Raw genomic sequence first — 26,608 nt, 5'->3', positions numbered from 1 at the left:
CAATACATGTTAGTCTATAAGGTGCCACAGGACTCTTTGCTGCTTGCTCATTTTATGGAATTCTGCAAGCAAAAAACTGAATATATGCACATTGCTATTTACTCGAGAGCAAATATTTCTGTAATCTTGGAAGTCTAAATCAGCATATTGTCAATTTAAAAACTTTAACTACAGTGTAGAACAAGTATTAAATGTGAACTATTTGAAGGTGTTTAAACTCTTGCAAAAGAACTGAATTTACTATTTGTCTTAAACAGTATGTTTTACCCTCAGATTCTGTCTAGATTTCTTATTGCTTTGTAGTTAAACCCTTGTGTTGAATCAATTTAGTTTTTCCCTGCCAAGGTTGGGATGGTCAGTTGTAACAAGTAGTCACTAAAGATTAAAGAAGGTGTGTTCTGTATCTTTTAAAGTTGGTGTGAGACATGTTGTTAGGGAATCAGGTGAAGGAAGACTGTCCAAGGAGAACCTTCAGAATGGGCTTAAGTGTCATGCAAGTAAGGCCCACTAATAAATGGGATCTCTTTGCCCTGCCTTCAAAGCAGGAGCTGATAATTCCTCTTAAGGAGGCATCTGATCAGTTGGATTTGGCTTTCTAGCAGGTTTGTTTCTCTTTCTCCCCCTTAGGCTAATCAGCAGTTTGAGGCAGAGGACAACAAACAGATGGAGGGTGTTCCAAACTTGGCAAAAGCCATCAAACTTGGGAGGTAAGATCTGATTTTTGAACAGGCAGGGCAGGCAGCTTTTATTGCCTAATCCTTCGTACTTGTTCTCAGGATGGAGGTGGAAGTTCCAAATGCTTCACATCAGTTTCCCTTAATACTGAATTTCCTGTTTTGAGGCTTGACTGGTTTAGTTTGAGCTGAACTGGATGAGTTAAATCAAGGAGGCTTAAGTTTTCGTATGGAGTACTGGTATTTCAGATCTTTGGATATTGTTTCACTTTGTGCTGTATATCAGATTGCAGATGGGTCTTGAGCATATGTTAAAGTGAACATTTTCTTTCATGGAAGCTTTGTTTTTCCAATGGAATCTATTTTCTTTTCAGTCTAGTGTTCTGATTTTTTGAATATTTACAACTTGGTTTACATACTATATTCAAAGCTGACTAATATTTGTATAGATGCAGAACTTGATTGAGGATTTAGAGCTCTGTATAAAATTGTCCAACAAAAAATTAGTTAAAAAAATTACTTCCTTAAATTGATCAATGGGGATTCTTCCACTGTTCAGGATAGTATTTTTCAATGTGTAAAACACCATTTAAATGAAATAGATAAGGTGTTATTTAATAGGTGTGAATTGTACCTGGAAAGATTGAACTTTTAGAATCTACTCTGCAGTATTACAAAATCAGTATTGAACTTGTAATGTGTTATGACAAATTGGGCTATAATGAATTTGGAGGGCATTCAGTTAACTTCACTAATTCTAATTTTTTCTGAAATTGAGATTGGTGATATGCAATATCTGAGAAACTAGACTTCAATCTATGCTGAATATTAAACAGTAGAAGTAATTGAAGTAAAGGACTGTTTGTGGTTAGATACTCTTGGTAGCGGACACAAAATTTAGTACAGATTAAGTCTGACAAAAGTTGCTCAATTCTTGATGCTCCTGGCTGTCTTAAATTGCAGCAGATAATGATCTTGCCAAGTCATCTTCTTAAAATACATGTGAATGTAATTATAAATAAGGCTAACTGTTAGATCTCTCCCTTCATCTGAATAGTTATATTTGGCTAGCAGGAAAATTGAGAATGGATTTGTTTTCAGCAATTTAAGTATTTATTTCAATGAAAGGGCCAAAACAGGTTGTTTTTAATCTCTGCTTAAAACTTTCTGTAGGCTTCCTTCACCCCACCATCCTTGTGGTGATATCTTTTAAATACTTTTCTAGCCAGAAATAGGGGTCTGAGACATTGGATTACAAAAGGAACTTTTTCAGTTGCTTTATGATCATTTCTTTAATATAATCTCAAATTTCTACATGTTTGTTTTTAAATCCCTTCCCTGTGAGGCTGTAGGGTGTCCCAAATGGCACTACAGTTAGCCTACTGAAATGGATGTTACCTGGCCGATTTCAGACTCCTACTCTGCACCATGTGCAAGCTGAGCAAAATGAAAATGAGGCAACCTTCAGACTTAAATTTGTTGCCCTGGTGGTGGTATTGCCAGTCTAAAGGGCTTTGTGTACTGCCATCTAGCCTGTTGCTGTGGTGATGTCCTGTTTCTCTTGGGAATAGGAGACCCATTTGTAAGCCCATATTAATTGCTAAGCTTTTATGTTTCTTTTTTGGACCAGGTTCTGATACTCTTACTCAGTGTCTTAGAGTTTTATACTGTTGTTTATCAGTGCTGTATCTGCGCATCGTCTGTGTAAAATTCGATAGCAATAGTGAAGTCCCTAAAGGATTCCATGGAGTGTCCAATTCTCCCTTTTTAAGTAAACTATCTTGGGGTTGGGCGTGTATTAGGTTTTGTTTTGCTTCATTGGCTTCTTTTATGGGGTTGTTGGTTTGTGGGGGGTGGTGAGTTGTGTCTCAGATGGGATTGTGGGTGTTGTCATTCTTGCTATAATGAAAGGCTTTTTTCTTTAAAAAAATATATATATATGTTGCAGTGTTGGCTAAAAGATGGTCAGGCTCCTGTCCTCATTCCAGGGTTTGCCCATTTTTCTTCCCATGGCAAGGGCTGTGTGCTCTCATTCTTCCCCCCCGCCGCCCCAGGGACGGTGCACACACCGTCATTTGTCCCCTCTCCCCTCCCCCCATTTTTTCTTTCTGTTTGGATGAAAAGTCATTCGGGATGTCAACATGTTAAACTTTATTGGGAGGATGGACTGAGATGAGGTGGGAGTATTATGCTGGAATGTTATGCAGGTTTTTTTGATCTATAAACAATTGCAGAGGTGCTTGAGGCTATGATGAAAAGCTGGCAGGGGCTTCATCTGTCTCACTTTTTCCTCTTCTGGTTTCCAGTTTTTTCTCAAAATCAATAGGGTTTTGGCTATTGATGCCTAGAACTTTCCATTAAATTGTGTAATTGATCAGATGTGGCATTCAAAAGTTATTTCATTACAGACAGAAAGACAGGAAAATGCCATCAAGTTGAGTGTAAGGCTGTCACAAGCTTGACCAGCAAAGCCCAGGATGAAATGCATGAGCAAGAGACTAGACATCAGTTGTAGGCATCATGCTGAGGAAAGAACTCCAGAGGAGATTAGACTAAACCAGAGTTAGACATTTTGGTCACGTTGCAGGGCCTTCCTCTAATAAAATGTTCCCACCACAAATAGAATGGTTATGAAATAAATCTGTGTGGGTGTGCACCCTGGGTCTTTAGTGCCTGCATCTAGTGAAACTGTCACCCATAGCTTTAATTATGGAGCTGCCATTCTTGTTAGAATAGGCCCAATGAAGGAGGCAAATAGCCTAATTTGGGGTAGCACTAGGACAGCATCAGTGATCTTAAACTGTTAACCACAGTAAATTGTAGAAAGCAGATTTTACTGCTGATTTCATTTAGGTAGACTGTGGTGATCAAAATGAAGTGCTGGGAATTAGTCTCATGGTTTAACTGTAAAGTGATAGTCATTTAAATGTGGCATGTGTTTAGGTCACCTCTGGTGAATTCTGGAAAATCATTATGAGCCAGTACTAGTTAAGACATATAAGTCAGAGGACTTAAACTTGTATCAGTGTGTTTTTCTGTGCTAATCTCCAGCTGTGACTACAGTGAATATAATCATCTACTCACCCGCACTGAGAAGCAAAATTTCAAACCCAAGCCATCATTAGTTAATATTTAGCATTATCTAGGTCCTGATGCTATTTCAGTGTACTTGGAAACTGTTTCTAAGGAAGGGAACAGGTCTCCCATAACATGAAGCCAATTAGCAATGCTATTTGCCTTCCTGATTTCCAAACTGCTTGCTTGGACAGAGGCAGTTTTTGAGCACCTGAAAAATTTGGCTGTGAGGGCAAAAGGGAATGACCATAAGACCTTTCCTCTTAAAAGTCCTAAAGCTGATGATTTGGCAAACGTATTAGTGACAGGAAAAACTAAGGTGAGCCAGCCTTGCTTGTTTTAAATATTTCTACAGTATCTTTCCATCTGGCCAAGGCATAGTTAACTTAGATTGTAAACTGATATGCTGTAGTCCAGCTGTACTAGAAGAAAATAGTTCATATAGTTTGATACAGTAGGCAAAAGCTGGCTTTTCAAATAAAATCGGTTGTTTCTCTGGATACTTATCCAAAGCTTCCATGCACTTATCTTCTCTCCCTGAGTGTTCAGAATGGACATTGCCTCTGACAAATTAGATTCTTCTCGTCTGCTTTACTCTACAGTGCGTTGATAATTTCTTTAGAAACGCACAGCTAAGCATCTTGCATCCTATATCAAGCCTTTCAAAAGTAATGTTCATGTATTTATAGCTATATTTACATTTTAAGGATACATCCTTAATTGCTGCTAAGTTCACCTTAGAGTTCTTGTTCAGCCTGCCATTACGTGCATTAGATTTTTTTACTGTATTGTAAGATTGGTTCATAGGTGTGTGTGTATAGGGTGTGTGTGTGTGTGTGTGTGTGTATATATATATATATATATATAGTGTGTGTGTGATACTTTTGAGCAGTTTGGTATTTATAGCTAGAGTGCAAAAGGTCTTGTCAAATATCTTAATGTTCTTAGAAGAGCAAGATGAGATTAGAGTAATGTTGATCGACATGCACAGACAGTTGTAGGTTATGGTTACATCTTTTGAATCTATTCAATTTGAACATTTTAAAACTAGTATCTATATAAAGTACATGCTATGTGCAAATGTAGAAAATATGGGGCTCTAAAAAAATGGTGCATTGAGAAATATTGATGACGAGCACTCTGGCAATAGTAGAAATGCACAAATTGCAGAGAAAATATTGGCATAGGTCTTGTGATACTGACACAACACTGAGTCTATAGCTGCAGACAGATTGGTAACTGTATTATAAATCATCTTGAGGGGTTTAAACAGGGCAAGTGGAAGAAGAGAACCTCAACTAGAAAATATGGAGCACTTGCCTAAATCAAAAGAATACATAATGTAATATTCTCGCATGTTCCACAAGCAGAAAGTTAGAGTTGACAAACTTGTAATGGCAGGGGGAAAAAAGCTCTACAGCTGAACGAAAGGGAAAAAACAAACTTTTAGGTAACAGCTTATATTAAAATGACATGAGTGAACACTGCAGAAGGCCATGACAGACCATTTTGATTGGAAAAAGGATTGTCTAAGAACCTTCCGAACACTGTACTGAATATTAGAATTACATGTTTTGTTATATGAAAGTTAGTGTGAGGATTCCAATTACAGTTGAGTTATGAGCTGAAAGTGTTAAAACCAAGGGTAACCTTGGCTTTATCTGCTGAGAGCTGTAGATGATCCTGTACTGGTAAAGTACTTTGTTACTTTTCAGAATGGGACAGAAAACGTACTTGTTTTACTTCTAACCCATTTCTAAGTTGAGGGGAGCAGCTGATCAATTTGGTATATCTTTGACATACCAATAGTATGCAAATTTAAAGTACTCCTTTTTTTAAAATAATTTACATTTTGAAAGGTAGCCATAAGGTTTTTAAATTAAAAAAACAAACAAACAAAAACAACCAACCAACGAACCAGCATTTTAACTGAGAGAGCTAATTCTAACATAGGCCTGGCTGTTCAGAATTCTACTTCTTATACTAAAAATGTAGTGTAAAGAGAGCATTGGGTTTATAAACTATTTGGAAGAGAAATGTGGTATAGGGATACAATAACCTTGGAGATAACTTGGTCTAAGGCCAGGTCTACCCTACAGACCTACATCGGTATAACTTAATTTGCTCGGGTATGAAAAACCCACCCTGCGAGCAACATAAGTTATACCAGCCTAAGCGCCAGTGTGGACAGCACTATGTCAGTGGGAGAGGGACATAGCTAGCGCTGCTCAGGGAGGTGGAATAATTATGCCAATGAGAGAGCTCTCGCTGATCAGCATAGAGCATCTGCACTAGCAGTGCTACATCAGTACAGCTGAGCCCCAGTAGTGATTCTACTTTAGTCTCTTCACTAACATGCTACAGCAGCACAGCTGCACTGCTGTAGCATATGTGAAGACGAGCCATAACCAAAAAAACCTATCATCTTTAATCTTGTAAATTAAGACTGCACTGCTGGCTAAAAATTTTTCTAAGTTGTGTTTTAATAAACTTGAGATTAATTTCAGTACATTTGTCTTCAAATGTAAGCATTCAAAGAAAATGAAAAGTTTAGTTTTGCATCTGCAGGACCATTACTTTAATATACAATGGAGTGCAAGGTTGAACTCTTAAATGTAAGAACTCCAGTTATGGCATGTGGAATACAGTAAGTTATGGCCAAATGATTAATACTTTAGATCACTGTAACATAGCGTATCTGGTTAATATTTGCTCTGCTTCAGCCATTTAAAACTTTTCAGTGGAGAAATATAGGTTTGATTTAGGCCTGTGAGTTGGCTACCTGTTTATGTAGAAGAAAAGTTTTCTAGATTCCAAGGCTAGAAGTTACCATTGAGATTATCTTGTGTGACTTCCTATTGGTAATGCCGATAGATAGCTTGCAGTTCTCTTCATAGATGTGACCGCTGAATGCAAGGTTAACAGTATAGCATGTGATAGGATCTCTGTTGCTTCCTACTTTCTCTTGTTGTGCATGTGTGAAAAGAGCTGAACTGGTAGAACTAATGTAAACAATTTTCCTGGACAAATTTAAACAAATTTAACTGGAAATCTGATGATTTAATAGTCTAACTTGTCGGTGAAAAATGTATTTCAGCTCCCATATGGCTATTTGCACCTTTAGGGGAAGGAGTGTGCTTTCTTTAGTTGTAGAAGAGTGCGGGGGTGAGAAAGATGGAAGGACAATAATAGAGCTGCATTTCCTCAACTCCATTAAGTGCCCTCTTGCTGCTTGATATCCATCAATTGGAATACCCTGACCTCTGGAGTGAGTTTTGGTCTGTGGAAATCAGACTTTCAGTAGCTAGTATTGAGTGTCCTTGGGTTAACCTTAATTTTTTTTTTTCAGTTAGCAGACTTGAGGAGAGGGAGGCAGAACTGAAGAAAGAATACAATGCACTTCATTCAAGACATACAGAGGTAGGTGTCTAAATACTCTTATCATTTTGATATAAAATATTTACACCATGTGTGAACTTAAGCTTCCTATGTACAGCAGTTAATGCCAAAGTGGGAAATTTTTAGCCATTCTAGCTTGCTAAGCAGTGTACACAAAATTCTGTTTATGGACTTTGACATTTTTGTTGCCAACATCCATTGTACACAGGCTCCATTTGACATTTAGTAGTTTTTATTTGCCATGTATGTTTGAGTATACGTATGTTTTCCATGTTACTTTGCTTGTACAAAACTGTCAATTATATCGACACTTCTAGTTTCCATACCCCCAAAACAATTTTTCAAAGCAAACGTAATGAGCTGCAAACAAATAACTAAAAAGGTAACGTAATCCCCTTATTTCTGGTGTTCTGCATGCTTTTTCCACAATGCCAATGGTTCCACTTTCTTCCTTGAGAGTTCATTTACCATAGGAAATCAACTTGGTGCTGACAACCATTGTCAGGAGAGAGTTTCCCTTCATTCTTTCTCTCAACTGTTAACAATAACTGCTACTTGAGACCAAACAAAATTGTTCTCAGCATGGTCTGTTCTTGCAGTTGAACAGTTATAAACCATGTGAAAGAGGCCTGTTAGTGAATGACTATTAGCAAAGGGTTATCTTCCTAGTGCAGGCAGGGATCCTAGCTGGCCCAGTGTTCATGTATATGTGGGAATATTTCAGTCTAATAAAACTTTAATTTGAGTACGTTTAATTAACTAAATTTGCTATGTTCTGATATTGAGAGAATCTTGCTTGTTGGTCCTCTTATTTTCTGAATCCAGCCCTTTTACTGCTCCTGTTCTTTCTTAGCTCTCCAGTAGTAGTAAAACATGGTCTTTCAAAGTGAGAGCAATTCTCTTCTGGCCTTTTCAACTAAAAATATTGTGCCTTAAAACATGACATTTGACTATCTGTAATATTAGCATAGTTTTCATCTAGGCGAATGAGGCATCACAATACTGACAATGAGTAGCAGAAAGGGAATGGAAGTTTCACAGGAGCTAGAACCATGATGTTTATGGGGCTTTCAAACAGTACAAAACAGGGTCTCAACTATGTTTAAGAAAGTCCAGATTTTACAAATAAAATTCAATGATGTTAGGGTTCTAAAGATTTTACTGAAAATTTTTATTTTAAAAGTTTAGGATAAAATTTTCAGACGTGCCTACGGCCCATATTTTTAAGGGTACGTAGGCATTGCAATGCTGTCTGCAGATATAGACTCCTCAGTTCCTAAATCTTTTGAAAATGAGATTTATGCTCCTAAATCAGTTGGGGATTGCTACACTGAGCATAACAGTGCCTAACTGCCTTTAAAATTTGGCCCTAGTCTCATTTTCACAAATGATTTAGGCACTTAGCAGCCCAAGTTCCATTGGCTTTCATTTAGAATTAAGCTCCTAAATGCCTAAAGTCACTTTTGAAAATGTTACCCTTAGTCTGTTCTGTAGCTGTTAATTAACCTGTTTTTTAATGTGGAAATTTGAGTGTACAAATTGTGCACAATGTTTTGAAGTATGTATGATCAAACATAGTATCCTTGAAAGTGTATTTTCAGAAATCCATGTTTATTATTCTAAATACACATTTACACTATTGTAGTGTATAAATGTTAATATTAATATAGCTCTTGTGTATTGTAGTAGGCTATATATGTATATAGACTTCCATAACATATTTTTCGCAAAGAAAAATATTTTGTTTAATGCAGAAAAATAAAACTCCTAAAGTAGACTTAGTTGACCTTAAAATTGTGAAACAGGAGAAATTGAAACAACACTACAGGGTAGGTAACTGTTTCTGCCACTAGTTTAGTTTAGCGAAGCTTAGAGCATAATGGCTTGAGACCCTAAACTATATAATGAATTTATATTATATATTTAATGTAAGGATCTCCATGCTTTAAGAATTAGCCTAACAATACTGAGGTAGACTTGCATACATTTAGTAGACAGGAAAATGGAGAGTGAGTACCCAGTCCTTGTATTGTACATCTAAAACCTCTCATTGAAGTCCTGAAGCTGACCAAAAAAAAGGAAGAGAACCCAAAAGAACCAAACAGGAGGGAAAGAGCTGTAGAGAGCAAAAATCAAGACAGGACTGAATGGCTTCTTTGTGGGGATGAGAAAGTAAAGGAAATAAGAGGCCTAACGGGGGGGAAAAATGCCAAGAAGAGGTGACTTAAGTCAGAGCACTGTGGGATCCCATGATGTGGGTTTTGGGAAGTTTTTGTAGCTTCTGAAGTTAAGGGTATGTGAGCAATGCAGAATTATGTCCAAAGGATAATCAGTGGTACAGCTAAGACTAGTACCCACAAGTCTTAATTCCTCCTTTCATATTATTACAAGTAGGCCAGACTGTCCTTCTGAACAGATTGTGTAGACATCATTGCCTGTTTTTCTGGTTTTGAATAGACGTCTCCTAGACAGAACCAGAACTTTGATATCTGTTGAGCTGCTGAATTTGAGTTGGAAATTTCTGATCAAATCCTTGGAAATGAACTTCACATCAAAACCAGTTAAAATTCAAATTGTGGCTCATCTTTTGCTGTCCACAACCGTTTTGTGTCATTACTGCCCATTTGTGAATATCCCAAGGCCATTCCAGGCTCTGGAGTTGATTGTAGTGGCACAGACCCTTCTGCGTGTCTTAATCCCCTCTGCCCTGTCTCTTCTGCACGTCTTTCCTCCTCCCCTTCCTCCCCCCCTCAAAACATGTCCCCTTCTGCCCTGTCCCTTTTAACCTAGTCTTGTCATGTCTCCCATTGGCCTCCAGTCTTACCCCTCCCCACACTGGCTCTCAGTCTTCATCTCCAGGCTCCTCAAGAAGTCTGTCTTCCAATGCCTCTCACCCAGCTCCTTGTCCCAGACTCTGCCCAGCCAGTCCCAGTTCGCTTCCCCGCTCCTTGTCAGATCTGTCTCTTGTTTCTCCCACACTGATTCCTGCTTTGGCCAGTCCGTGTCCCCTCTGCCCTAAGCTTCTGCTCTGATGCCCAACCAATACCCGCCTACCCTCTCCTGCCGCTCCATTCAGTCTTTTTGCCCAGCCAGCTCTAGTCCCTGTCAATTTGTAGTCAGTTTCTCTTCCATCCCTTTCCAGTCCAATATCCTGCTGCCCTTCCCCCACACCCTCCAGTTCTGTACTTCCTTTGTGTTTGAGTCAGGTGGCCGCCTAGGTGCCAGCAGGGTGTCATTGAGAGCATAAAGGCAGGAGATACAGGCTCCCTGCTCTCAGCCTGGCCCCACTCTGGGAATAGAGATGGGGTAGGCAACCTATGGCAAGCTGATTTTCAGTGACACTCACACTGCCTGGATCCTGGCCACCAGTCCAAGGAGCTCTGCATTTTAATTTAATTTTAAATGAAGCTTCTTAAACATTTTAAAAACCTTATTTACTTTACATACAACAATAGTTTAGTTATATATTATAGAGTTACAGAAAGAGACCTTTTGAAAACGTTAAAATGTGTTACTGGCACACACAACCTTAAATTAGAGTGAATAAATGAGGACTCGGCACACCATGTCTGAAAGGTTGCGGGCCCCGGAATAGAGTATACTCAGGTGCTCTGTGGGGATGGTGCATGCTTCATTTAGCCAGCACTAGGAGCTGTGAGGGGCTGGAGCATGCTCATTGAGCATGGATTCTTCAGGCATTTTAGCTGTTATGCTCAAGTAGAGAAGTGCTAGAGTTTATGTGAACTGATATTTTTTCAAAGGCCAGACTTGGGTGGATTATCACAGGAACAGTAAAAGGTACATCCCTGGCACAGACACCACCTCTGCTCCAAAGCACAGGAGTGCTGCAGAGTCTCAGAGTAAAGGTTATCAGGATTATTTTTAACATTGCAAATTTTTTCCCTTGGTTTCAGTCTTGGATACAACTGAACTGTGTTGGCTGAAACAGTCAAATTCTTTAGAAAAAGGCAGACCCGTGGTATAGAAAAATTCAGCCCAAATGGTTAGTTTGGTAAAGTTATAAGCAATTGAAAACACGGTTTTGTAATGGGAAGTGACAAGCAAGCTTAATAGGCAGGGCTGGTTGCACCTCCTATAAGATATATATGGTATATTTAAAAAAAAGTTCAGACTTTGAATCACTTTCTTGCACCCTTTTGTGTTGCTTGTTTAAATTGTGAACTCTCTGGAGCAGAGACCATGTCTCTTTGTATTGGTACAGTACTTAGCACAATGGGCCTTGGTCCTGACTATAATAGAAATTAATATAAAGGTTTAAATTTTTCTTCCCCATTCCCCAATACTCCATTTACGAGAGAGCAACAGCTGTGTATAATCAATTTAACTTGATTTAATGAACACTAATAGAATGTTTGGAATGTCTTGTTTTTATATAGACTTTCTTCCAAAACGGACAACAAGCTGTGCAGGTTTGGTTTATTCAATTAATTTACCAAACATTTCTACAATTTCAAATGCACTCTTTTGGGTGGGAAAGTCGTTTCCTTAGATTTTATTATCACTGAGGTGACTATCTTCTACCACAAAGGAAAAGGATTTAATGCAGCTCGTTCTTGTCCCATGCCCTTCAAGTCACAATTCTTCCTCTGTTTTTACTCTGGGCATTCCTGTGCTGTGCTTTTTGACTGATTGCTCTACCCTACTCCTTTCCAGTCACTTTCACTTAGGTGTCACTCCATGTTCCCCTCCTTTCTTTTCCTTGGCTTTCTCCCTTTAGTAACTCCTCTCACAACCTAATACTCCCCAAACCCTTTATAAAAATCGTGTGTGACATTTGCCAAACTTCACATTATTCATTCTGTGTTGTATGTGTTTCTCTCCACCCCTTGCCTGTTGTGTGTATTTAGACTCTAAGCTGTTTGGAACAGGAACTCTCTCATACTGAGTATACCTTGCTTGGCATAATGGGCTTGGCTAGGACTTCTAGGCATCACTGCAATACACATAATAGTGGAGGAAATAACAGGGTACTAATTTGTAGTCTCCTCTTAATTTGTACGGTTTTCTAGCACCATTACAGGGTCACTAAGGAATCCTGAAAAACATGAACTTCTTTTCATACCTCACCCTCTTCTTTATATTGTGGCTCATAGGTGGTCTTGTCATGTCAGTACAAGACTGAGTCCGTCTTCACCTGTCGTATGCACATGTCTGTCTTTTATTTTGTTTAAAGATTCATGATGGAGTTGGATTCAAACTGAGAGAAATGAGAAAAACTGATATCACTGTCTTTTCATTCTTTCTCCATTTTCCTATTGTCTAACCTCTTCACTACCCTTCCTAGTGTTTCACTTCTGCTCTGGTAACCTCACTGTTCATTTAATGTAAAATTATTTGGATAACATCACTCTACAGATTGCTGAATGTAGTTTTGAAGGTGCCTTCAAGGGTCTGTTGCATGAAATCAAACCTCTGATTCAGCTGAGTGATTTCTCCACAATATTTGCTTGAGGAACTTATCTTCTACTCTCATCTCTCTAAATAGGAATATTTTTCTTTTCTTTAATCAACTTCAGTTTTGTCTTTGCAAGTAATAATCCTTGATGCTTACTGAAATAACAATTGATTTTTCCTGTCAGTTGATCAAATAATGAAAGGAGCATTTGAAGCTTGTAGTATTAGCTCTGGCAGCTGTCTAAACCAGGGGTTCTCAAACTTCATTGCATCGCGACCCCTTTCTGACCAAAAAAAAAAATCACTACGGGATCCCAAGAGCGGGGACCGAAGCCTGAGTCTGCCCGATCCCTGCCATCCTGGGGGGAGGGGGGGGTGAGGAAGCTTCATTGTCCTGGGGGGCTGGGGGATCCAAAGCCCAAGGGCTTCAGCCCCAGGCAGGGGGCCTGTAATCTCAGCCCTCAGGCTTCGGCCCCAGACAGTGGGGCTTGGGCTTTGACACCTGGCCCCAGCAAGTCCAAGCCAGCCCTGGCAAACCCATTAAAACAGGGTCGTGACCCACTTTGTGGTCCTGATCCACAGTTTGAGAACTGCTGAAAACCATGTGACTGTCCTCCGCTTTTATTTACTGTTTGTTACCCTTTTTTTCTCTCGCTCTCCTCATCCCACTTTTTAGTGTATCAGGCTTGTCTAGGTTTTTTTCCCATCTTTCATTCATTGGTGTGTTCTCTTATTCTTTCCTCTTTTTGACATTACGGCTCAACGCAGAAGTAGTTCTGCAGCAGACTGAAATATACTGTCAATATTCTATTAAATTTCTCTCTGCTGCTAATGCATAGGGTACAGTAGACTTGTTAGTGCGATGCATGAACCAGATGCTGGGGAACTTAAGTAATTATAGATTTAAATATTTTTAGAGTTCATGACTACACAGTCTACTGCTTCAAGGGTTCTCAGACTTGCTGCACTGCAACCCTCTTCTGACAGAAAAAAAATTACTGCATGATCCCAGGAGGGGGGATTGAAGCCTGAGCCCACCCGAGCCCCGATCCTCTCATGGGGGAGGGCCAAAGCCCCAAGGAGGCCTGTAACCTGAGCCCCAGCAGCCAGGGCTGAAGGCCCTGGGGCTTGGGCTTCAGCTTCGTCCCCGGGTGGTGGGGCTAAGGCACCAAGCTCCAACAAGTCTAGTGCCAGACCTGGCAACCCCATTCAAATGGAGTCACGACCCACAGTTGGAGAACTGCTGTACGACTTCATTCACCTGCATTTATATGTGAATAGGAAACCTAACCTTTCAGGCTTGCAGTAGCATTTGTATGTAGAGTCTGACACTAACAGCTGTACTCAACAAAGAAAAGGATATTCCTGTACTGAAAAGCCAAGCCACGAAGACAGCTTTCTCCTTACCTCTTGTGTGGGAAGTTGGGAGGAAGAACTTGTGTGAACAAACAGCTGAGGAAACTTCTCAAAATTTGTAATTAGCTTGGACAAAAGTGACACGCTATAAATGATGTATAATAAAGATGATTTGATAGCAATTCCCAAATACCTTCCCTGTTTATAAGGAAACATTTCTTTGGAAAACATAGAGGTGTACTGTACAGAATCTCTCCCCCCGACAGTGAGTTTTGGCTTAGTTTAATGAAGCATAATTGGGCCATGTAAGTTTGTCACTATTTGTGTCTGATAAAATGTGACAGAACAGTGAGCGTTTCTTTAGCATTTGGAATATACTTTGTCAAGCTCATTCAGATAAACAAATATCCTGAGCAGTCCTAGTGCCAGGAGGATGGCTAGCATAGAAGAAATGCAGAGAACTTTTTAGTTACAAATTTGACAAAGCAGAGTTATACCAATCGTATGTATCTCATTGCGGTAAAACTCTATATTTCCCCAAAAGTGTTCCCAAATAAGATTTAAATGACCTTATGTTAAAATTAATATTCAGAAATATTATATAATGTAATGTATAAATAACAGGCTTAGTGCCTCAGAATGTTACCATAGCCATCTGCATCATCTTATTTAACTGGTATACATCTGTGCAGAAATCATTGTTAATGGGAAGAATGCTTTTAATTTTAAATTCAGATGACAAGATAATTTCTGCCCAATGGGTGCATAACTTTTTTTTAAAAGTAGCATTAAAGTGCAAACTATGCTTAGAAGAACATCTTTGTGATAGGATGCAGAAGTCCCTTAAATTTCTGCTAAAATAGAAATGCCAGATTAAAGTGGATTATCTGGGACACAGGAATATTGCAGACTGGAAGGAGTACATGCAGTATATGAAGGAAATGGAGCTGCTCTGTAATATATAAATACTGTATACTATATGCTAACCAGCTTACTGGGATGTTTATTGTAGGACTAATGTTGGTTAGGGATTTTAAGGAAAACAAGCAGGCAGAGAAGAGTTAGCTCAAGATAAAACACCTTAGCAAACACTTCATGGTTGTATGATGGGACAATGACATTCACTGGCTCTGCGGAGCCTGGCTCAACCTCGTGCTGAGCCTGCAGGACTCTGGGAACTGGCAAGCATAAAGAGACTTGGCTGTGTTAAGAGGGACTCTATCAAGAGAGGAGAGGCATCTGTTGGGTAATGGTTAGGACAGGGAGCTGACTGACGCACATCTGCTGGGGAAGTCTGAAGAAATTAGACCTGCCTGGATTATCATCAGGGGATGATTCTGGTCAGTGCTGCTACTGGAAAACTTGAAGAAGACTTAAATCCATCTTGAAGATCTGCTCAAATGGTGCACCTGACCACAATATCATGACCAGAATGAGCAGCCTGTTATCTGTTAAAACAGTATGGCTGGCTTCATTTGGGCAACTGGACCTGGCCAAAAATGTTCATGGGATCTGGAGACAGGATGCTGAGCTAACAATACTAGGAAGTCATGAGGAATTGAATAGAATCTGGAGTGCAACTCTTACAAAAAGAAGGGGTAACTGAGAGGAGAAGGAAGGCAAAAGTTTCTAATGTTTTAAAGGTCAAATGTCTAGTGCAAGACTTCTGTAACACTTAGAGTAATCTGTTACATCTCAAACATAATGCTGAGGAGAGGGAGTTGTTGCCTCGAGTCAGATCCACTCTTAAAATAAACACAGGAAATGTAGAAAACTTGAGGAGTTAAAACTTTTTTTTTAAGATGATGGAAGTGGGAGGAGTAATCTCAGAAGGATATCAAAACTCCTGGAGAAAACACTAAGAGGTTGATAGCAGTGGGCTGGGTTAATGCAGAGTTTCCTGGAGAAACACAGGAAGCGTTCTCTGAACTGCAAGAATAGTTTATTTAATGGTTTAATCTGTACATCTATCTTGATAGTGTATGTTGGCTTGCTTATTTTTCAATAAACTTGTAGAGTGCTTGTTTTTTTAAGTGAATGACTTTCCTGCTAGTCTCTAGCATACAAAGAAATTATGAGGAAACAAACCTATTCGTGATAGGAGACAGACAGGCAACCTTTGGTCAGGATGACTAATCTTGGATTATTCCAGTGACTTTGAAGGATTCTTATTCAAACTTGTGCAGCATAGGATGGTTTCTGTAATGTAATTTCCTAATGAGATGCTAATGAATAACTTACAAATATGTGATGAAAAATGGTAATGGTGAATAAAGGATCATAATGTCAGTGTGATAGGATATATTGAACCATGTAGCCCTGTAAATATAACCTTCCTCCTAGCCTATATATGTAGATCAGTGGTCACCAACCCGTATATCGCGATTGGCTGGTCAATCCTGGAGCCTCTGCCAGTCAATCACAATCTCTGGCTGCTAAAAGTCAGGAAGTGCAGCAGCGCTAAGGCAGGCTCCCTGCCTGCCCCGGCCCTACTCTACTCCCGGAAGCGGCCAGCACACCCCCACAGCCCTTGAGGGAGTGGGGTCTCCGTGTGCTGCTCCTGCCTGCAAGCACCGCCCCCGCAGCTCCCATTGGCTGCAGTTCCCCATTTTCAGCCAATGGGAGCTGCAGGGATGGTGCTTGCAGGCAGGAGCAGCACATGGAGTCATGTACTTCCCCCCTCCCCCCCCCTTCCTCCTGCAGTGGTGCGTTGGCCTCTTCCGAGAGCGACGTAGGGCTGGGGCAGGCAGGGAGCCTGCCTTAGCCCTGGTGAGAGCCCCCTCCCAGAGCCAGCACCCCATACGCCCTCCTGCACCCCAACCCCCTGCCCCAGGCTCTGCCCAGAGCCCCTTCCCTCACTCCAAACCCCTTGGCCACAGCCCAGAGCCTGCACTCCCCTCAAACCCCAACCTCCTGCCCTAGCCCAGTGAAAGTGAGCGAGGGTCGGGGAGAGCGAGGGTCAGGGAGAGTTGAGTGCCAGAGAGGGTGGAGGGGGCGTGAATGGAGTGATTCACTACTAATTTCTCCCTGTAGGTCAGAATCAAGTCTAAAATGGCTCTCCCCCTTATTTCCTCCACTTTCTTGGGGAAAAAGTTGTCCCCGGTACATTCCAAGAACATGTTGGAAACATTGTGTCTTGCTGTATTGCTTTTCCAACAGAAGTCTGGGTAGCTAAAGTCCTCCATTACTCCCAGGTCTTGTTTTGTATACTTCTGTTGTTTGTTCTAGAAATGTCTCATCCACTTCCTCTCCTTGATTTGGTGGACTACCGTAGCCATACCATGATATCACCCCTGTTTTTTACCCCTTTTTATCTTTACACAGAGACTCTTATCTGGTCTGCTTCTGACTGCCTTTTGCACCTCAGAACGAGTATGCACATTCTTGATGTATAATGCAACACCACCTCCATTTTTAGGCTGCCTGTCTTTCCTGAACAAGCTATACCCCTCTATACAGATATTCCAGTCATGAGTCTGGAATATCCCACCAAGTCTCTAGCACCAATGAACTCAAAATTTAGCTAATGTACTAATCGTTCCAGTTCTTCCTGTTTGTTCCTCATACTCCTTACATATTTGTATAGACATCCAAGAGGTGGATCAGATTTCCCTCACTGATTTCCCTCTTGTTGCTCTAATAACCATAATGTAATTTTCCATGTGACCCCCCCCCCCCATCTAGCTTTTTGTTAAGGTCATATTTTTATGCTTACCTGCAAGCTTTTGTCATCTGCCCCCTTTGAACTTCGTTTAAAGCCCTCCTCACTGGGTTGCCGAGTTGGTATGTGAAGATGCTCTTCCCCTTCTTGGTGAAGTGCACTGCTTGTCTTCCCAGCAGATATTCTTTTCTGAACATCATCTCATGGTCTTGGGCCTGACCGTGTAAATTTAGTAAGGCTATATTATAAATGCAATCAGAACCATATTGTACAGAAGTCTGGAATGTTTATGGTCTCTTGGTATTTTAAAATAGTCAAGGATTATAAGTGGAGGAAGATAGCCAAAGCAAGGTTTGCAAGGACCAGGGGCAGGGTGCACCTGCAACAAGTGTGGTTCAACTGGACAGGATGTAGTATGGCACACTTCTCAGGTGTGCATGAAAAATGTGGAGGAAGTTGCTGGTCAGTGACTCACGTGATGTATTTACTGTTTGTTTTGATGCGACTCTGTGGTGCTTTGCACAATGATTACGATGAAGCATTAACGTTACAAAATCTGCTGTGTTATACTATTGTAGTTTTAATGCCTGTTTTCAATTATGACCATTATCATTTAAACAAATTTAATAAAATCGGCTGCTCTATCATTACCACTCTAATTTCACTCAGCCGTATGCCTCATGCTCCTGATTGGCTTGATAGATTTATAAAACCCTGTTGTGCTCCAGTGTAACAGCACACATGCTATTGAAGATTAAGCATTGTTCTAAATGACTGTGAAATTCTAGCTAGAACAGTATGACTTAATGAAAACCTTAAGAATAAAATAAGATAAAGCTTAAAAGGATCAGAAAAAAATTCTAACTACTCACAAACTTAAAACTGAAATGTACTGCTTTTTGTGATCTTATTTCTTCCTCATTTTGTAGGTACAAACCTTGTTCCTGTGGAGTGGAGGAGGGAAGGGAAAGTATGTACGCAAAATTATGAGGAAATGGTAACAGAAGGAAGGGGTTGATCAAATTTTAGCCAAATTAGGTATCGATAATGCGCCCATCAGTTTATCGTGGGTACTACCTAAGATACCAATCAGACAATGTTCCTTTATTTTATTTTATTTTTTTTCAGGTCAATCTAGACAAAGGATATCCTAGATATGATCAAATTTTAATGAACTAGTAAGGGTTCTGGTTATTGGCTTATATTTATCCAAGGTGTGAAATAATTGTTACAAATAATGCAACTCTGTCTTTTTACAGAGGGCTACTTAAGCAATAAAAACAAATAAAATGGGTTAATAGTACATCCATAGCTCAAATAGCTTGGCTGTTTCTTTAACCGTTTTGTTTACAAATACTTTGTTTAGTAAGAATCATCATGTTCGCAATTTTATAAACCCTCACTGAATAAAAGCATGAAATATATACAGATTACCATGTACAGAGTAATACCTATTCCTGTTTTACATTCTACCGCAAATATACATTTAAAGAACACACAATTCCAGACGGAATTTATTTTCAGAAAACTATATAAATTTACAAGACCATACATGTGGTAACAAAAAAAGGCCAATGACCAATTGTTGTATCTATCTGTGATTTTGTGTATTGCTTTTTCTAATTTATTCAGTGGAGTCAAAGGAAGTTCCGCTTTTACACCGTGACTTTTTTCAGTGTCTGTTTTCAGTCTTCTGGTATCTGATATTTATCTTCATTATGTAGCAGTTTGGTGTAGATGGGGAATTTTAACCAGTATTTTACCAAGAAGGCAAAGGAAAGCCTGAAACACACATCAAATCTCAATTCAGTTTTCTAAATTCCAAACACTTACCATGTTCTTCGTTAATGTATTAACTAGTAAATTAGGCCACATTTTGATAAAGGAACTAACTGCTCAAAACTTAAAGATAATGTAGTTTTTAAAATATTTTTTTTATATTTTGGTGACTATTCTAGATCGATGCTGGTTTTTGCTATATACTGTATTAACACTTAATGCAATAAACTGTGTCGACATATATAATACTAATTTCTGTGTTTTTATAAATACTTAATATCACTGCATATAGAAGATTTAGTTGCCATTCATTCAAAGAAATATCACAAGCCCTGCCTTTACTTCATGGATGTGTTTAAACAGCAGGTTACAGTCATTGGGGGTTTCATTATTTCCGTTTATGGGCACTTAGTTGCAGAACTCTGTCTGAAATACTATATACATTTATGTTGCTATTCATATATTTCCTGTGCATGAATATAGGAATATGTTTAAGGAGGTTAAAGTGAAACTGAATTTTTATTTTCGAAAAATAACTTAGAGAAAGAACCTTAACGCTCACTTTTTAAAGAAAAGGTCTCAGTTCAGACTTGTGGCCATAAATGCAAATATTTTGCTAACATTTGTTTACTTCCTTGAAAGAAATTAACTCTAAACTGTAAAATGGAACGGGCTCCTGGTATCTTTTTTTCTGATATGCAGAGGAGGATTGCAAAGTGGTGCACAATATTGGCTGTAAAATACACTACTGCAATACATTTAAATGATACTTAAATTTTCTTACAGTATCTTTATTTTGTTTTAAACAGATGATTCACAATTATATGGAACACTTGGAAAGAACCAAACTTCATCAACTAACGGGGGGTGATCTGCTAGAATCCACCACACACGGTAGAATTAGGTAAGCATTATTACGCTCTCACCCTGAAATGAAAGAAAAAATCCATTCGTGTATGTTTGCAAGACTGTCTATTCTTTAATCCTACAACAACAGTTTGGCTGAATCAGAAAGATTTGTCGAGTGATTGGAATGCAGTAGGAGAATAGTATAGAAATCAGTGGGGGAAAAAAAACACTTGCTTTTGTAACACTAAATGTTGATATATATACTCTGTACATTGGTCTTGGGCAATAATTTTGGCATACATTTTTATAAATTTAGACAGGGTTTCTTTTAGGATATGGATAATTTCAAAATAACAGTAGACAGCAGAAATACCAGAGTCTAAAAAATACTTAAAGAATATTGCATTGTTGCTACTGCTTTATACACAGATTTACAAAGGAACATGTCTAAATGTCTGCTTGTGCTGAGAGCTTTATGTGAATATATTATGTAGATCTCAAAGCTTTCTGCCAATGAACTTTGGAAGGGGGAGAGAATAGGTAATAAGCTGGCTGTCTCTCTGGGTTGCTGCATAGATGCTAAGAGCAGCAGCTCTATGGTTTATGGAGGTGGGGGAGGAGAGAAGTGATGTCATTGGTTTGGAGCTGCTGCAGGAGAGAGTGGAAATCTGCTGCTGATGGCATTGTTTTTGTGGCAGCAGCTGAATGACAGACTTTCACTACAAAGATACACCCTCGTCGTCTGTGTAGCCTTGGTTCCGGCGTTTCACCATGCCAGCGCAGCGCCATGAGTCCTGGATGCATGCTGCTATTTGTGTTTGGCTTCGTTGGCGGGGCGGTGGTCATTAATTCAGCTATCTTAGTATCTCTTTCTGTTTTGCTGCTTGTGCACTTTTCTATTTCTACTGGCGTGCCAGCTCTGACGCAGAATCTACCAAGGATACTCAGGTACTCTGCCCTACTGAACCTCTGCTTATTGCTTTCTTTGTTATCATCCTCATTCTTCCTCATCTTTCGATCTATAAAAGGAGGCAATAGGATATCAAGTGCTGATATGAAGTCCTGTATATTTAGTATTTATAGACTAAGGCAAGGCACTGTTTTTTAAATGGCTAAAGGAAATTTGCATTGGTGGTTTTTTAAGTAATTACAAGGTCAGTCAGTGTGTTTTTCCTTTAGAAAGCTGTTAAATCAATCTCTTTGACGCTAACTTGCCAGCAGAATAGAGGTGCTTTGTTAAACATTGTGGACAGAGCTTGCACGCATTGTGTTGTAAGGTATTTAGCGAATGTTATATAGCCCTAAATTTGTGATGGCTTAGGCCTTTCATTTACCCAGTTTATATACAGCATATGGTAATGGGCGCTCATTCAAATATAATTATTTCAGTATTTTTTTACATTTTAAAAAAATACTGCTTGATCATTTTAAACACTTTTTGAAAGAAAAATCTTCCATTATTTGGGTATTAGAGCTGTAACAGCCTATTCACTATTGTTTAGTCAAATGTTATACTCTCTCCTCTTTCTTTCTCTACTTGTATGGCAGTCAACCAACTCTTTCCTCCCTTGAGTTATGTGCTGTTATTCCTGGTTGCTAGAGTAGTAGCAGATCTGCATCATTACAAAAAAGAGAGAAAAAAATAATTTGACACATTTTAGTGCTAGTTTTAAATGAAATAAAATTTTAATGTGGCCCTTTGTATCTTTCAAACTTGTAAACTTGGCATTCTTTAATCACTATTGTCACTCTGGCTTAAATAAATTTTTAAACTTGTTTAAAATGTGATTGTCGGAAAATTAGTTCTAATGGAAGATTATTTTAAAAGAATAAATGTAGCACATGGCCTGGGTTTGGTCTCTAGCCTTCAGTGGGTTTTTTATTTTTTTATTTCTCTTTTGTGATAAATAGGGTAATATTACTATAGAATAATCAATTACTAAGGCATTATACTTTAAAAGTAAAGCATAATATTTTACTTTTGTAGGTTTAAAAAGTCTGAACTCTAACAGTTTACATTAATGCTATCAGCTAGATAAAGAAATAATCTTCTAGTAGCATGTCATCACTTTCAAGTTAATATTTATATTTCAAGTCTTTCTCAGAAACTGTGCTGTCTTTTTAGCAGAGCCTTTTGGTTAACTTTTAGAACTATTTTAATATGTAAATAAGCCAGTCTTTTTAAAGGCTGTGGTTGTTGGTTTTTGTTAGCTAGTGTGAAGAAAAAAATTGTAGAAAATTGTTATTGATAAAGCATTATGGTCTGAATATATAATAGATTAACTTGAATAGTTATGTAATCAAAAAAGAGATAATGTAGAGTGGCTGCAAAAATACTTAGTAAAGCTATAATATTTCAGTAAGCCACTGTTAAAAGAAATAAAGACTAAATAAATACTTTTATTGTTGTTTAGGAAGTAAATTATAATGTCTGACTTTAATTCAGCAAAATGGCATCTTTCCAGATATTTCTTGGAAACTGAAAGGGGGACTCTTCCCCATCCCACAAACAAATTTATACCCTGTTTTTAGTGGGAGAAGATCTTGCTTGTCAGAAGGGAAGACAGAGACCCCCTTACAACTTAATGATCTCTCCCTTGCATGTATTTTGATTTTGATGTCGTACATATAAGACATCTATCTATTTACTATATGTGACTATAATTTTAAAAAATGACAGTCCAGCTAATTCTCCCCCAACAAAGTGAGCCCAACCCAAGGAAGAATTTTTCTTTGAGGATTCCCCATCTCCTTTCTTAGTCCATAATCCTCTCCCCCATTAAACTCCTCTCCTTAAAAGCCTGTATAGAAGGTTTTGCAGCATACCCTGAAGATAAACAGATCTGGGCTTCTTTGTACCATTGGTGCAGAAGGTGATTTCCAAAGCTAAGGGCCTCTCTCAGAGCATGCTTTAATGTGAGTCCTCTTTTAAACTGAAAGGGGTCCAACTGGATTTTTGGCACTGATTTTTTTTCCCCAGAAAATCAATACTTGAAATGAAAACTGTGTGTGTATCTTCTCCTCCCCCACCCCCCACACGTATTAGAAATGTGGGAATTCTAAACAAAGGAAGTACTTTAATAGATTCCAAGGACACCTGCTGTTGTAGAAAAAACTTCTGTTTAGTTCTGCAACTATTTAGTAAGGTTTTTTCTTCAAAGTTGTTACTGTTCCAGCATAACCCGACCATTTCAATACTTTTTATCTATGTGGCCTTGATTGCTTTTGCTTTTTTCATTTGCTTCACATTATCTATGCTTAACTGTATTTATGCTGACTGAATGTCCAGCTGTCTTTCTGTATTGGTTAAGAGCGTACCCAGAGATCTCCTGTGTGTACTAGTTTCCTAGTGCAGAATCTTTGGTATTGATTTGTTTTTGTTTTTTACAGCATATTTAGTCATACAGACAGTATTTTGTACGTCATGGTTCTTCCTATATTGGTACTCACAAGGTGCTTGCTCAGACATTTTCCTTAACTTCCTAAAAGTTTTTAATCTCTTGAGAAAATTATTGTCCAGACATAGTGAATGTTCTCAAAAGGACCTATTGCTTCCTGGGCCCCAAGTACAAGCACTTCTTGACTATCTTTACTTTAGGGTTTTTTGCCCCCTTTGCATAGGAGCATGGACCTTCCCTTGGCTACATTTAGTGTTTCAACACAGGTCTTGCTAGCAGACTGTGAAGTTGTCCTGGCTAATGTAGATAGGGCCCTAACCATTTTACAAGTCAATACTATAGACTTAAGTCTCCATAATCACTCTGAAAACAGTTACCCTGGTTTTCTCATTGAGAGGTGCCCACGAGTTTATGGACTATACTTTTACCTGCTTTGTATTGCAAAGCTCAATTTTCTGCAGTCATTGTGTACTGTCTCTACCTCTTACCTTTGGTAAACTTATCTCTAACTTTAACAGCTTTACTTTTGGCAGTGGTGCTTAACTGCACATATTTCTTTTTGGATCATGCTGTTTTGACCAAGCAAACGTTTTGCTTCATCTTAACTTTCTTCAGTTAAGTGTCAGACACTGACATTCTTTTTTACAGAGCTGGCCACATCATTCTGCAGATTTTCTAAACAACATTTTTCTCTCTCACCAGATGTAATCTGGCTTTATTCATTGTGATCACACCACTGGACACAGTATCAGTCCTGGGATTTTGGGAAGGCTCTTCAAGATGAGTCTTTGAGGTCTCCTAAACTGTGTCTTCTCCATGAGGAGGAGGGTGAAATCTTTTGGCTTTCACTAGTCTTCTCTGCTGTAGAGTAATATTTAGGTTTTGGTGCTGTGTTCCCATACACAGGTGCCAACACTTCAAGATACTTCAAGGGACCATTATCCAAATAGTTCAAGGATCTTGGGAGAGATAGGACCCACTTCATGCCAGTCTGTGGAATTCTGCGTGCTTTCTGGTGTATTTTAGATTACTTTTGATTGTTTTATCTAGTTTAACAGCTGAATATAGAATAGCAGCTATGGTAATATGACAGGTAATATGAGGATTAAAACCTTCCATGAACATGCTCCCGTGCCCCTGACAGACCTCTCTGCTACCAGCTTTCTCAATGTCCTATGTAATATTGGTACTGTTGATGATTAAAAAAAAAAAAGCCAATTCTGTAACTTCTGTCATCTCAGTCTATGTATTAAAAAGGCTATCTAAATTCATATCTCAACTTAGGTTTCCTACCAACTCATATTTGTTAATTTGGGAACTGTAATGATCTAAGCACAACAAGATTGAAAACTCTTCAGTGATATCAGCATAAGATTTGAGTGTTTAACTGGGAAAGTGGTTTTGTATAGTTTCTCTCCTACAAACTAAGCTGTAAGCTTCATTTTAGTCCATTCCAAAAATAGTTCCCTAATTTTCAGAGCCTCCAGTTCTGATAACAGGTCTTTCTGTTCACACCCAAACATACAGCCAAGCAGAGTACAAACTGTGCTCTTTAGATGTACAAACTGTACTTGTAAATGTGAAATGCTTTTAAGAATAGATATGAGTTAGACTTCAAGGTAAGGAGTTTTTTGCTTGAAGTGGATGGGAAAGTTGAAAATATGTCTGGATTTAGTAGTTGATCATTACAGAAGTTGTAGTGCTGTACAACAGTTGAGCAAATGAGAAACGCATTTTCAAAAGTAGCTTCTGAATGCAATTGGATTGCTAGTGCTTCATCTGAATTAACGAAAAAAATTAGACTTGCTTTTAAAACATTGATTCTGATGTTCATGGTCCAACAATTATTTAATATTAAAATTTTTAATCTTCTCCACCTGGAATGGCTATGGGATGTCCAGCATAAATGCTGCACAAAGTTGTTCAAAACTGGAATCTGTTAAATCAGTCTAAAGTACTCAAACTTTTGGAATATAGAAGCAGAATCTGAGGAATTACTAAATAAAATAATGCAAACTGTATACTTGCAGGTGTGTATAATGAGAAATACAGTATGCATGATTGAATCTAAATTCTGTTTCCTTGCCATATCCAGAAGCAGGTATAGCATAGGCAGTGAGTGTGTGAAATTGAAGCTCATGAAATTTGATTTTTTTTTTTTTTTCCCAAACAGAAAAGAGCGTCCTATATCACTGGGCATCTTCCCATTACCTCCAGGAGATGCACTGCTTACACCTGAGACTCAAAGAGAAAGCGGGGAAACACCTGGGTCAGAGCACTGGAAATTCCATGAGCTGAGCCAGCCACGCTCCCACACCAGCCTAAAGGTGAGCTATTGGTTTTCAGGTTGGTTTTGCATCTTATGGATTCAGTACATTGTCGGTGATAACTACATTACCGGAAAGCCTGAACTGTCATCCTCTGGTTATATAAACTCGTCAGTGCATCAGTTATTGCATGTGATTTTTGAGTGAGTCTCCTATTTGAAAGGAACTTTGTGTGCTCAGTGAATGGGGATTTGGGCTGCACTTCCAACATGGGGTGGGAATGTAGGATCTGTCTCCTGCTATTTCAGAGGTAAAAAATATTAAGGCCTACAATTCCAGTATTTACAGACTGGATAGACAGTATAAACCAGGGGTCTCAAACTCCTGGCCCTTGGGGCTCCAGCAGTTTTGGCGCCGGGTCTCTCCCTTGGCCCCACCTGCTGCCCCCGGGCACTCTCCCCTCAGGGGCCCCGGCAGCGCAGCAGAGCTGAGCGGCGTCTGCCTGCTCGCTCCAGTGGCTGACGGCCCCTTCTTGTGGCCCAGGGGTGGGGCGGGGCCGTGCCTCTGTGTGCTGCCCCTGCCCTGAGCATCCCTGAGGCCAGTGGGACACTGCGGGTGTGGTGCCTGGGGGCAGAAATGCGTGGAGGCCCCCTGCCCTGCTTTGGAGCACCAGGTAAGCACTGCACCCCCAAACTCCATTCCAGAGCCTGCACTGCCTTCCCACACCCCCCCTCC

At 39.2% G+C, this 26,608-nt stretch overlaps 1 protein-coding gene across 9 annotated transcripts in view; it reads left to right on the top strand.

The window, feature by feature from the left end:
• Window positions 1-26,608, top strand: part of SPAG9 (sperm associated antigen 9) — a 99,919-nt gene that overhangs the window by 20,521 nt on the left and 52,790 nt on the right. For 3 of the 9 annotated variants that reach the window (XM_039501069.1, XM_039501071.1, XM_039501068.1), the window contains exons 3-6: window positions 7,099-7,169; window positions 11,546-11,578; window positions 20,169-20,263; window positions 25,780-25,933. In XM_039501069.1, coding sequence (XP_039357003.1) covers window positions 7,099-7,169; window positions 11,546-11,578; window positions 20,169-20,263; window positions 25,780-25,933 — 353 coding nt within the window. Of the gene's footprint in view, window positions 1-627; window positions 708-7,098; window positions 7,170-11,545; window positions 11,579-20,168; window positions 20,264-20,885; window positions 21,157-25,779; window positions 25,934-26,608 lie in introns of those variants that run through there. The other 6 variants (XM_039501072.1, XM_039501070.1, XM_039501075.1 and 3 more) reach the window with 5 other exon arrangements.

This window comes from Mauremys reevesii, linkage group 15, assembly GCF_016161935.1.
Source record: "Mauremys reevesii isolate NIE-2019 linkage group 15, ASM1616193v1, whole genome shotgun sequence".
NCBI classification, from domain to species: Eukaryota; Metazoa; Chordata; order Testudines; family Geoemydidae; genus Mauremys; species Mauremys reevesii.
Note: the sequence above shows the minus strand (reverse complement) of the source record. Positions and strands in the feature narration are given on the sequence as shown.